Source organism: Astatotilapia calliptera, chromosome 13 (genome assembly GCF_900246225.1).
Source record: "Astatotilapia calliptera chromosome 13, fAstCal1.2, whole genome shotgun sequence".
Taxonomy (NCBI): domain Eukaryota; kingdom Metazoa; phylum Chordata; class Actinopteri; order Cichliformes; family Cichlidae; genus Astatotilapia; species Astatotilapia calliptera.
Window position 1 is genome coordinate 27,437,572 of NC_039314.1, and position 13,797 is coordinate 27,451,368.

At 39.0% G+C, this 13,797-nt stretch overlaps 1 protein-coding gene across 2 annotated transcripts in view; it reads left to right on the plus strand.

Moving 5' to 3' along the window:
• The first annotated feature begins 5,730 nt into the window (after nt 1-5,730).
• The window catches only part of nrg3a (neuregulin 3a), a 344,868-nt gene continuing 336,801 nt past the window's right edge, over nt 5,731-13,797 (plus strand). For both annotated transcript variants that reach the window (XM_026189294.1, XM_026189295.1), the window contains exon 1: nt 5,731-6,621. In XM_026189294.1, coding sequence (XP_026045079.1) covers nt 5,898-6,621 — 724 coding nt within the window. In that variant the 5' untranslated portion in view covers nt 5,731-5,897. The remainder of the gene's footprint in view (nt 6,622-13,797) is intronic.

A 13,797-nucleotide genomic window follows, 5' to 3' on the forward strand; every position in this document is an offset into this window, starting at 1 on the left:
AAAAGTGAGTGGTCAGCGAAATATTTATTTTAATTTGAAAGGGAATTATCAAAATGTTTTTTGTTATTATTATTATTATTTCAAATGTGCAAAAAATTGTTTAGTTATAGCTCCCTTTTTTTTAAATGGACCTTTTGGTGTGCATTTGTGAGAGGTCACCACCAGATTAATAGGGGAAAAGGAATAAAAAAAATAATTGTTTTTCAGTACAGTTGTGTGGGTTTGAAATTGATCATGATCTGCTGTTTACTGGCTTCAAAAAAAATATCTGGCCCAGATAAATTCCTCGGTTTGAAAATCTGGCCCAACTAACTTCGTAGTTGAATAGGCATGCTGTAGGATGTCACAGCAGGAAATGTCCCCATTTCCTACTAGTTCTGTTGTTGGCCATTACAAAATGAATGTGCACTGGCTATCCTCTGGAGTTTGACATTAGGCCTCCAGGGTGTACTCTCAGATGTTTTCACCTGGCTGCATTGATTCAGCAGAATTATTCAGTTCAACAGCAGAGTGGTAAATGAGGAAACTGCTGCCTCAAAAATAAAAAGGAAAAACAAGGAAAGGAGGGCTATGAAATGAGTTTATAGTCAGTCACTGATTTTCATAATTAGAAAACTGTCATACCTCTGGTAGATATTGGCAGTTTGAGACATTATTTCCAAGATATACCACAGTGGCACAGTACAGGAAACTATATCTTTTCCCTTATTTTGTACAGCCACCTGAGCTGATTGTAGCTCAGTGAAAAAAGAAAATAGTGAGAACAAGCAGCCTTTTTTATTTATTTATTTGAAAAATATAATCTACAGTTATTTTTCAGCAGAATAAAAATTAATAATGGTTTTCTACATAATGGGACAGAGATAGACTAGAGCTGGAGGGTTAGTACATTAAATCATTTTTTGTTGCTTTCATAAATCTTAAGCATAATTGATATGCAAACTCACAGGATCCAAGACTTAAATGGTGAGAAGTCTGTGTGTGCATGTCCAGGTATGTGTATGTTCCTCTCCAAAGCCCTTGGGCCTGACCCTGCATGACCGAGCAGACACTTGTGCCATTTTAATGGAATAGGTATGACAGTTAGACTGAGATAAAACACTACATGGCTGCCTAATCCTAAGGTACAAACAAATATGAACTGTACAAAATCTCAGATAATCTGTGATTTAAATCAGTGGTTGTAAGTATTCAATATTTACATCGGCCTTCCTTAAATTGCACTTCATTTAAATCAAACTGGTAGCAAATCTGTGAGGTTTTGAAACAAATATGTTGCTGAATATTTGCAAGGATAGAAAACAACACACTGACTGATGACTTCTGATCAAATTACTTGAGTCGGATATTCCTGGAAGGGCTGATTAAGCTGAGAGCCCACTCTCAGGCACACATTATTGCTCTGAACAAGGCACTAACACTTTGACCTTTGGGATAGGGCAGATTTCCCACTTGTTGTTTTCTTGTGAATGTAGACAATGCATTTGTTTGCTCATTAACTAAAAAATAAATTGCATAATGGTAAATGTTGTCTTGCAGACAAGCAATATCATCAAAACAAAGGTCAGCAAAAATGATGCAGTTGGTAAGGGCTGGCATGTTTATTTTATTTGATTATTTCCTTCATTCTGCTCTTTGCATATCTTTGCATCTATTGCAATACATTTATTTTACATTGTTCCCTTTTGTTTTTACCTTAGTTCTACCTATTAATATTATGTTTTTTGTTTTGTTTATTTAAAGTTGCCAACATTTCAGTGATCTCAAACATTTTGAAACAGGCTGTTCGTGCAGTGTGTCACTTCTGTGTGGAAAAGGATCGTCTTTATCTGAATCACAATCAGAATCCTTTTATTGCCGTTAAACATCAGATGTTTAACATTTTTAATAAATAACAACCCCCCCAGATAGTTAGCAATAAAAAACATCTCTGTGCTACAGATAGTAACAAGTACATATTAATTTATCTCCCAGGTTTGAAGCTGTATGATAGTGATGTCCACAGACCATGCTAAACAAACACGTCAGTATAATCTAATAATAGACCTGGGGTATGTTATGATGTATGATGGGATTCCACTGTGAGGGGGTAAACAACAGATGGCATTAGAACAACAGTACTGAATATGATATGTACAACTACAGATGAGTCACAGGCAAAAGCTTAAAAAACTATTTCAGTCTAAATGTGTGCTGTACATAATTACAGACAGCTCAAACTAACAGCGGGATTACCATATAAACAGAAACAAACAAAAACTTTTGTTATTCTTGTTAGTCTTCAGATTCAATTCAGTCTTTATTGAAAATAATGTTACTTCAATGTAAAGTAATTGAATACCTTTCAATTTTGGACCATTTCACGTGGAGTACAGGCCTTTTAGGGTAAACAGAGGAATTTCCATGTGTTTACTTCACTGTTTTGTGTTGGCTTTTAAATTATTAACTACAAATGAGTTCCAGTTTAATTAGCGACTAATGAACGTGATTACAATGAGGGATTATTATCAAAGAAAGCAGTTATCCAATCATTAAAAATAGTTTTCTTCTTCAGTGAAACTAGAGGTTAAGACTTATCCTGCCATGCAATGAAAAGAGATTCAAAAACACCTTAATAAAATCATTCCTGTACAAATAATCACTGCTGGGATTCATGCATCTGTTGCATTGTTTGGTTCTGATATCACATTTATCAAGTTGACATCCTAAAACACAGAGCTGTGGCTCAGTAAACTAATAACATTATACTCCGAAAAAAAATGTGCAAAGGGTTTAAGCAAATAGACTGCACGTCCCTCAAAGTTGACACAAGTGTAGTACAAAGATTTACTGACCTTGTTCACCGCTGGAATTCTTTGTGCACCCACTGCTCCCACTGCACAATTTTCCTGAACAGGAAATTTTCTTTTTAAAGTATAGTGATGACTGTACTTGGTTGTAATTTGTTGGCAGATTCTTTATTGGTAATTACAAAATTCTCCACCTTAGGGGTAAAGTAGTGCACCTAGGAGAGCATTTTTACATACTTTGATTGACTATGCTAAAGTAAAAATTAGGAATCCCTAAAAATAAATACTGCAGCCTCATTTCCAATTTAAATTGTCACCACTGAATATCATCTACCTGATTTAAAACTTTTAAGAGACTTGGATCCTCTGGTTCTATAATTGGAGCTACAATCTGTTTTAGAGTTCAGCCATATATTTTTATGTTGGCGTAAATGTCTTCTTCGTCAAATGGAAGTGCAAATGGGTTAACATATAACTTATGTCCTTTTGGCTGTTTTCCAATGTGATTATTGGCAGCTCTTTAAAAGCACAATGCTGGTGGCTGTTTTAACAGTATTGGGTATTAGATATTTGTTTGTCAGAAGACAGAACGAGACTGTGGGCATCCCTTGGGTTTCCCTGTGGGATCAATTGAAGGATTCTCCTACTGCATGACTTTATACTAGTGTCTGTCTCATGATGCTATCATTCTAGTAGACACACTAACAAGAACATTTGTACATAGAAGGATGAAGACACATAAAAATAGGGAGAGTCGACTTCAATGATGTAGCAGCAGGTTTAGTTTTAAGTTGCTCTTGAATTACAAACACAGGATTTATTTAACCATATGCAAAAACAGGTACTGCACTACATGAAAGAAACTAAACTTCAGCATTTATTTCAAAGTTGAAAGCTATCATTGGAGAAAATGGACTGTGGCATTTATACAGGAGACAATTATTCACATTCACATTCAACCATCAGATTCTGATGGCTGAGTCTATTTGCGATAAAAGTGCTGCAAATACATCTCTTTGTTTTTTCCCCAGTCTCTCCTCTAATGCTGTGCAGTGGGTGGGGTCTGAACAAATGAGTGACGGCTCATGCGTTGTGCCTCCGCTCTGATCCATCTGGGACTCACCGTTAACTGCCTGTGCTGCTGCAGAGCTGTCTTTTCCTGCCCCTTACCCCCCAACACACACACACAAACACACACATACACACACTCATTATCCTTATCTGTACCCCCCCCCCTTTTTTTTTTTTTCTAGTTTTCTGTATGCAGTCTGCATCTTTACTCGCTCCCCTCCCTGCTAACGGAGGTGGGCAAGCTTCCCAGTGCTGGTGCATCTAGCAGGTGCAGCCTCTTTCTCTCCTCCCACCCTTGCTCTCTGCCTCTCTCTGTCTGTCTCTCCCTCTCACTCTCTCTCTTCTCTCGCTCAACCAGTGTGCACTCTGCTCTGTCTGTGCCTGCATTTTTTCTCCCTTCTCTTTCGTTCTTGGTCTCTCAGAGGCGGCAGCTCAGGGAAGCAGCTGCATGTTTGTCTGCATCCCAATTGCCACAGGTAAAGACAGCTGTATCATCTGATGTTGCTAACCCCGAGGGGGGTTGGGGAGCCTTTGCTGCTGCGGCTGCAAGTTCTCATCCCGGCGCGGGGCGCACATTTCTAATCATCTTGAAGAACGCATCCTAGAGGGAACGACGAGCAGAGGACCCCAGCAAACAGACCAACAAATCACACGCTGACTGGAAAGAGCACAGGCTTCCAGGGACTGAGGAAAATATAACACTTCTCAGAAAAAGAATCAGTGGGATATATTTTCAACATTGTGGTGTCCTGTTTATGATTTTCCTCTTTCCTCGTGTTTTCTATTCTTTTGCTTTCAATTCTTTTTGTCTTTTCCATGCTTCTCATCCTCTTCCTCTCACAATTTATTCCTCTGTGCCGGAATGCTCCCTGCAAATAGATGAGAAGAGGCTTTCTGTGCTCTTGCTGCAGTATTAACAAACAGTACACTGAGTCAGTAGAGAGCTGAGCGGACAGCTTGGAGGAATCTGATCCACAGCCGGCTGGAGAAGGAGCAGGATCACGCGTCGCAGTTGCAGATTTATCCGCCCTGTGATACTGTGCAACAACACCCCTCATTCTTTTCCCCCCACCATCCATCTCTCTGTCCTCATCTTGAGTGTTATTTTTTGACTGGATCAAGAAAATTAATTGGATTCCACTGCTTTATTTTTAGCCTTATTGGAATATTGTAAATATAAAAAGGAGCAAAGGAGGCTGCTTGAAAAGCAATGGGAGAGAAAGATTAGCAGATTATCATAGGAGAGTGTTGAAAAGACGCATAAGCGATACACGTCTTAGTGAGCACTCTTTTTTAGTTATGAAAGAGACCGATTTTGGGATGTGAAGGACGCTGACTCGGCTAAAGCAGTCGGAACAGACTGCATCAGGAAACATTTTTTTTTTCTTTTTTTCGGTCCTGCCCAGGGTGGGGAAGCAACTAGACCCACCCTGCAAGTTTAACTCTCTGATTCGATATTACTGTCCCGTCGTGGATTCTACATGGAGGGGACACATTCGGCATGTTAAGGAAAAGTGTTTTGGATTCTTTTTCTCCTTTTTTGCTGCAATGGCATCCAAATACTGATGCCATGGATTTCCTACACGTACAGATGTAAATCTGTTTCTTCCCATCCATCTCTCCCTTCCATCTCTCCTTGTTACTCCCTATTAGAGGCATCACTTCCCTTTTTCCTCTTGTTAACCCTGCTGTGAAGACTATTGGAGTTCACTGTTGCTTCAGCTGGACATTGAGAGTTGAGCAGGACTAAACACGGACTAAACACTTATACGTCTATGCCAGCTCTTCAATTTTTCTCTGGGTGTCTCTGCGTGTGAGTGTGTGTGCTTGAGCGTTTATGATTGTGTGTATGCATGTACCTCCTGCACCCTTTTTCCTCTCTGTCCATCCTTGGAATACATATTTTTGTGTGTGTGTTATTGAGAGACAGATTCTGTGGGGTCCATTCCTTCAAATTTCCATTCGTTTTTTTCTTCTGGCCTTGTTGGAAACCTTTCTGCCATGTGCAAACGATGCCTATCACAGAGTTAACCCTTAATGAGCCATAAAGGACGACAGGGAATGATGAGTGAGTGTTCTGGGGCAGCTGCATCTGGGGCAGTAATCCTGGAAGAACCTGAAGGTTCGGGGGCTTCTGCGGGCCGGGGGGAGGGCCAGGCCCAGGAACAGGGTCCCCTTCGCTGTGCAGTTTGGCCTCGTCAGCAGACATGGCTGTGTGTGGTTCCTTTACTTATTGGTTTTATTGGCCTTGGATTGAGCCTGATGCTGCTGAAATGGATTGTTGTTGGTACAGTGAGGGATTACGTCCCAACAGATCTAGTGGATGCAAATCGAATAGGACAAGATCCCATCTTCCTCTCCAAGCCAAGTGGGATTCCCAAGAGCCCCGATACTACCACTACTACAACTACTCCTACAATCGATAGCAGGAACCCCACTGCTAGAACTGCTACTGTGGCAAAAGGTAGAACTCGCACTACTGCTACCACCACAACTATAAATGCTAGAGGGGGTGGGGCGTCAGGCAGTCAGGTAACTCCTCGGAATCCTGGAAGTCGTAATGGACGTGGACCTTCAGGTTTTACCACAACTACTGCAGCACCGCGTACAACTTTCATAATTGGAGCTGCAACATCTAGCTCCTCACCGCCCAATCCGACGGTTCTTCATGACTCTACACAGATGTGGACGGCAGAACATACTACTACAGAGACGATCTCCACCACACTCACTACACGTACGCACAGTCACCGCAAAACCCGTAAGTCTTTCATATACTACTGACTTGTGTTGTGTTTCAAAAGCTCCACTGATTGGTTAATCATCACTAAATATGACATCTGAACTTTTTTTTTTTTTAAACGTGATCTTATGGTTTCTTCCAAAACTTTTTTTTTTGCAATTTACGTGCATGACCTTCCTGTTTGGGAAATAATGTTCTTGATTGGTTTTATAGTCAAAACATTGAAGATGAGTGATCAATAGTATTGATTGGCATAGCGAGGGTTTCTAAGTAGTAGTCAATAATCAAGTTTAGGTATCATTTTGGGTATATATAGGTTTGGAGGGTTTTTTGTGTTTCTCTAATAATCAAATGATCTTAAAATTCTTTTGCAAACAAACCACATGAAAAGATCTTCTGCAGCATCCTGAGTAACTTGAATAGAAATTTATTCTGATGCATTAGATGGTGAATCTTTCCCTTCTGTTTTTACCTCTGTCATGCAACTGCTCATACTATTGATTTGTGCTACGGGGAATTTTCTTGCAGCAATCAATGAAGCACACACACGCACGCAGAGACACACGCACACACACACACACGTCTTCCTCCATGACAAATTTCTCAGCTCCCAAAATGGTGTCACATTGTGTGCTGAACCTTCATCTGCTTGTTATGTCCCTGTTTCTGATCTGGGCTTTGGACTACGCTCACAGCTTCACAGTCACAGGAGTTGCTTTATTTTTAACAGTGTGATCTCATGCACTGCATGTATCAAGTCTCTCGCATCTGTGCAGAGGGGTACAAAGCCTCACAAAGAAAAAACTCAAACCTAGCATGTGTTTCGTGATTTTTAGCTGATGTGGGTTCCTATATTTCATATGCTGTTTATTCCTTCCTGCAGTTTAACACTGTAGTTAACTTTCAGTTGACATAATATCAGTTAATGAGTTAATGCCAACGCCATGATCAATTACTTGTGAACTAATAGATGAGAGTGCATGTCATATATCGTTTATCATAGTATACATCATCAAGTATTTTGGAATGTATGATGCACACAATGCCCCCTATTATATTATGATAATTACATATTGACAGTCATTTTTTAAGTATCTGATAAACAAAATCACTCCATTCCACCTTGTGTCTTGACTGCAAAGGTGCAGCTGCTTCTTTTGTATCCATGATAATGAAAATGTCCCCAGATTACATGAGAGACCGGGGAATGTTCCCTCTGATAATTAGAAACATAGAGGAAAAATTGTGTATCATTTCATTACCAGGAAGAAAAATGGGAGCCATTCATCATCATCAGTTCATTTATTAATTAACCATTAAAAAGGAATGCCATTTCTCCACCAAGTGAAAACCATTAAGCTTCGGTGATAGATATCCCAGGGAAAATGTCATTCCTTCACCAGCTCGCCCAAGAAAGTTCTGCGTTGCACAATTGCCAACTTGTTCGATAATCCTAAACACCCTCCACCCTCCCACCTCTTCTATTCTACCACCCACATGCTGCTTTGATTTGAAAAGGCCATCATTTTTACATTAACTATCCATTATGTGTAAATGCGTTATATAATATGACTGAATTGGCTGTGTTGGCTTGTGCTCAGAGACTGGAGAATTAAAGTATAGCGGGCCATCTGTGTGTTCTTATCAATGCTCTCCCTTCCTTTGTAGGTCACAAAATTAAGAGTGACACAGATTTGTATCTCACACTGGGCTGTGGTCCTGTAACTGATCTGTTAAGTGAGCAAAATAGTATGTTGCCGTGCACACACTCTCAATGTAAACTTAAAATCCCAGATGTAAAAGTAGAGCATACCTAAAATATTGGCTAATTTTTTGTTATTTTATTTTCATGACTAAAAGCATTTTTTTAATAAAAAATTATTTACTAGGTTTCAAATATTATTGTTAATGTAAACACAGAAATCTATATAAATAATTTCTTTTCTTAAAAAACGCTCGCCAAGCACAAAGCTCCTAGGAAAATAAAAAATAGGCAGTTATAAGCCTTTTTAGAGGGGGTCTAAAGTAATTCTCAAGTAATTCTCAAGTAATACTTAAGTATTTCAGCTATTCGTGGGCGGTTGGGTCCTTAACCACCACGAATACCGGGGGTTAACTGTACTTTCATCCGCAGAACTCCTGATGCTTTTTAGCTTTAAGGGATATTTGGTGACATTCTAGCTTGTCAGTCAAAAATTCAGGGTCTGGCAACTACAGGAAGATATTATAGTTAGCAAGTGTCACTTTGCAAGAGTGACTGACATATCTAAATCTGTCGCAAAATCTTAAGTTATCCCTATGCTTTAAGCTGTAGAAAAAAAGAGACCTAGGATAAAAGATATCATTAAAAGGAGCCGAGTGACCTCTGTGATACAGGGCAAAATGTCACTAATCCCAGTGGGATAAAATGAACTGAAAACTGGATATGTGTTAATTTAACTAACTGTAACTAGTGCTTCAGATATAATGAACTAGAAATCAAAACATATACAAAATAAAAATAACACGTATTAGTAAAGAGTAGCAGATGAGACTATGTAGTCATGAGTAAATCCATGAAAATGTTGATTCAGTGGTGAGAATAGACCAGGACTTTGTGTTTTTGTGTATGTGTGTGAGAGACATGCTACAAACACAAATGAGAGAGAGCGATAATGATACATTCAGTAGATTCTGATTTTTGATTGTTCTTTACGAAATCATTTTCAGTGTTAAGCTTCAGAAGATGTCGTAGTGCAGTCTGAGGTCTTTGCCTCCATGCTGAGCCACTCAGTGGGATTAGGTAACAGTCAAACACTGGCCCTGAAACCTAAATCCAGATTAACAGCCCATCACCATGACCATGGAAGCAACAGAATTACATCAGCCCACCTATCAGTCACATGCATTCTACACAGACTTACAAGCAGCAGCCTAACTCCTGCAGGATTGTTTTGATATATGATCTGTGGCGGGATGTTTTTCATTAAATGATGCTGAGGTGACATGTTTAAGGCAGCGTTTTGTCTTAGCCATGTTTTAGGATCCCTCAGGGGTACTGTGAAGCAGTCTGGGGAAGTAGTTTATGCTTATGTTAACAACACAGATATGACAATTACACAGAGTGAAGTTGTGTTTATAGCTTCATTCTGTGGCAACAGTATGATGTAGGGAAGTTGTATCTGTTTGTAGTGTTTATGACAAACATATATATTTTAAATATGCACATTTTACAGAAAATAAATCGACTTATTTCTTTGTGCAGATTCTATTATTTCATCTGGCCAGAGCTTTTTATGAGGACCTGTTTATGGTTAGCATATAAAATAAAAGGATAGTTTCTGGGCTGAGCTCTGGTTAAGAGAGATGCTTTTTGTCCCCTGTGTGATAAAGTGAAACATAGTTGTTTTTTCGTCCAAGTTGTCTGATAAGGCTCTTGAGGTTTAATAAGATACACATTCCATGGTGGTGTTGGCATTCCTAATCCCAGTCTATCTTTAACCTCTCAATCATTACTATCATTCAAGACAGAAGAGTTAGTGCTATTATTGTTTGGATTTCAAAGTCGTTGTTTCCTAAAAGAAACAAAATATAAATTAACTCATTCACTGCCAGCCATTGGCAGTGAATGAGTTAAACCCATTGACTCATTCACTGCAATTGACGGCTATAGACGTCAATGGCAGTGAATGAGTTAAATGATCAATTTTGAAAGTATTCCATTCATATATTTCTTTCTAAATGTATCTGTTCAGTCACTCATTTCATCTCCCATTTAATCTGATGACGAGATCTCAACAGTAAATTAATCAGAAAATTTACTTCAGCTTTCGTCACCTCTGGCCAACGCCAGCGGCATCACTGTACATGTTTGCATTACACTAATCATCTCAGAGGGAGAGCTTTTCAGTTTTAAACCAGATTTTCCTTTTTAAACCAGATTGTACAGTTCGCGATCTTTACATTTGGATTAGCTGTCTGGAAGCTGCTTAGGAACAAGTTCCCAATGGGGTTTTTCTATGTACTCTATGTGTGCACTGTATTCATTGATGCCTGTGCCACAGCAGCCTATGACTAAATACAGCTATATATATTTAATGCATTTGAACTAGCTGCGACCACTTGTGTGAATAATAACGCAAATAAGCACCGTTCTAGAAGTCTGATTGCCTCCTTTGCAAAGAAATGACTTTTCTGCACAAAATTACAGCTTATGGTTGATGAAATGTGCTATCCAATATTCTCTTGTGCCCTGTAAGAAATGTGTTATATTTTCTCAAGAATTCTGCCAAACGGTTGAGGTTGTTACTTTACTGGGTTATCTGAGGTCTAAGCAAAAGAGAGAGAGAGGGGAAAAAAAGATCCCATACTATTTGTAATCAGTGGGCGGGCAACTGCACTGAGCCCCAGACTCCCATGGGCCCAGAAAGTCTCAGCCATCTGTTGTTAAGTTGATAAGCTGCAAATTTAGTTTTGGAATTTGTCACCTAATATTGAATTTAATCCATCGATGATGCCATAGCTTATATATTTTATGGCAATCCATAGCATTAATATTAATGTATCTTCCATGTAACGTGACATACCCCTATCTTACTGACTGCTTTGATACACACAAATGTAGCTATATATGTGTGTGTGTGTGTGTGTGTGTGTTTTCCTTGTGATCCACCTTGAGTGGGATGGATATAACCAAACACTGATCAAAGCACCTTGAAGTTTTTTGCTGATGCAGGCTGCGATGCTTGACCACTAACCGATCACCTGAAAACCTGTCATCTCATCTATTCAGAGTTTTAATTTGCTCAAGATGCTGTGCAAACAAAGCTTAACATGCCTTTGATTCATTGTGATGAAATGTCTTGCAGGGAGAAGAGTGATGAAATTTTAATGATGCGAAAGAGAAACATGTTCAATATGTAGTGGAAAGTGTAAATAATTGAAAATGGCCCTTTCACGAATCATCCCATACTGAGTAATTCCCCACTTCAGTGAATGCAGGTGTTTAGGGTTCTTTCACTTTTTGCAATGGGCGAAATTGCTTTCGGTGGTGAGGAAAATAAGACTTAAAGGTTTAAGAATTTTTCAGAAATGTTTGCCAAGGTTGAAAGTCTCCATCTGCCTCACTTCCTTTTTCCTGTTCGCCATCCCTTACGAGTACATCTATCAGCAGGGTCCAGATGATGATAAAGTGCTGCCGCTAACTTCTGAGGAGCTTTTAATAATTCATTCAGGTTTAAGCTGCCTTGATTAGATGAGGCTTACACTATTTTATTGGAGCCCATGGTGTTGAAGGTAACAGCAGATGAGATGTAGGAGAAGTAAATTCCTTTTCTGGTCGGGTTCTCCAGAGGAAGCTGCCACCTGCTAGCTAAGTGCTCCAGTGTTTCCACTTTCTAAGGTGTTTTCTAATGTGTGGTCATTCAGAGTGCTTGTGGAAAACAGAATCATCAATATCACAAACTGGAATCGCTTTAAAAAAATTAGCATTAGCAATAGCATTTTTATTATATATATTAGGTTGGACAGAACACAAGGACTGTATTGATTTTTCTGGGTTGTTAAATATGAGAGTTTTCCATGGAGGTAAATAATCTACAGCCCCCCCTTTTCCCCCAAGCTGCACCTTTGCCTCTCCCTCTTATTAAATCTGTCAGCTGGCCTACAGCAGCAAACCATTTAAAAAAAGTAAGCAAATAAATATTAGACTGTTATGAGTTCAACTATAGCCAAGAGCTCTTTTTTTGCATGTTTTGCTGTACTTATTTTCGGGGAGTTTAGACTGGGACACACAGCTCAGGGGGAGGGGAACTTAAATACCTAGTTGACCTGCAGAATCAGTGGACATAATAAAACAAAAGTAATAATTGTATGAAACCAAGACGTAACTTGGCTGTAAAAATGTAAACAATGACCAATCGAAAGCAAGCAGCTTTAAGTACCAGACGGCAAATCAAACATGGAAAAAAGGCAGCAAATGAAGATGTAACCTAGCAGGGTATCCTGACACCGTACAGCCTATCAATGGCCTATTTTGTAGTTTTAAACAGTGTGGTCTGAATCCAGACTTAAACAGAATGTCTGGTTTTGGGCAGGCACTGTTCTACCACTCTATCAATTTTCTATCAATTTTCATTTAACTCTCCATTTGTCGGAGGATCAGATAATCAGAAAGTTACGTTTGACTTCTGGTTGCCAGGATTCGTGTAGATTCACATTTGACATCTTAACAAGTAAATGTTTCAGCTGTTGGCCCCAAACTCCAAACATGCTATTAACTATTAACTGTTCAAAATAGCAGATCCTGCAACACTGAAAACATGTGAAACTGGTAAATGCTTTGTAAGGACAAGAGAAACATGAATGTTCATATATAAATGCAGAATTTCCAGAACTAATTTACACTGTTTCAGTCTCATTTAGCTCCCATATTCATGTGTTCAGTATCATTTGGTGTTCAAGCAGCCTGTCAAAAACCAGGAAGGACTATACCACGAAGGAAAATTGTCCATATGTAGACATTAACTTCAAAAAATATATATTTTTTCCTATTCCAGTGTAAAATATTCAACACTGGTCTGAAAAAAAAAAAACCAGAAACAAAACTCGTTCACCTTACATTCTGCTCATTATGCTGCTGGCACCTGGTGGTAAACAATGCCATTAGCAAAGATAAAATGCTGAGATAGAAATTATTTCACCTTGACATACAAAGGGCTAGCAGAGGGCCCAGCAGTTCAGCCCAGAACCAGTTCTAGTCCGACATGATTTCTTTCATTGACTAAGCCGCTGATTGAATTTTCTTTACACTGCTATCTCTCTCTGCCCCCCTCTCTCTCCTCGTGTCACTCACTGCATGTCTCTCAAGGTCAGCTTGACTGAATCATTTTGCTGCCACTCCTGCAGCTGATGTTGACTTTACTCAGTGGAGTTGCATTATGAGTGGTTATATGCAAGGTAAAACTCAAAGTTAGCATTTCCAGTAAAGATGGAACACAGGTATTGCAAAGTAAAATACATGAAAAGAGAGCATCCCTTGTTCAAAGAGCGAGAGAGAATAAAAAACGTGACACAAAAAGTAAGAAAAATTGTGTTTGGTTGATTATTTTTTATGCTGTAACATTACTTCTTGGCAGTAAATCTTATACTGTTGGAAAGCCTTTTTATTAGCCTTTAGATGATGCTACATTTGCAAGGAAAATGCATTTGTAGGTT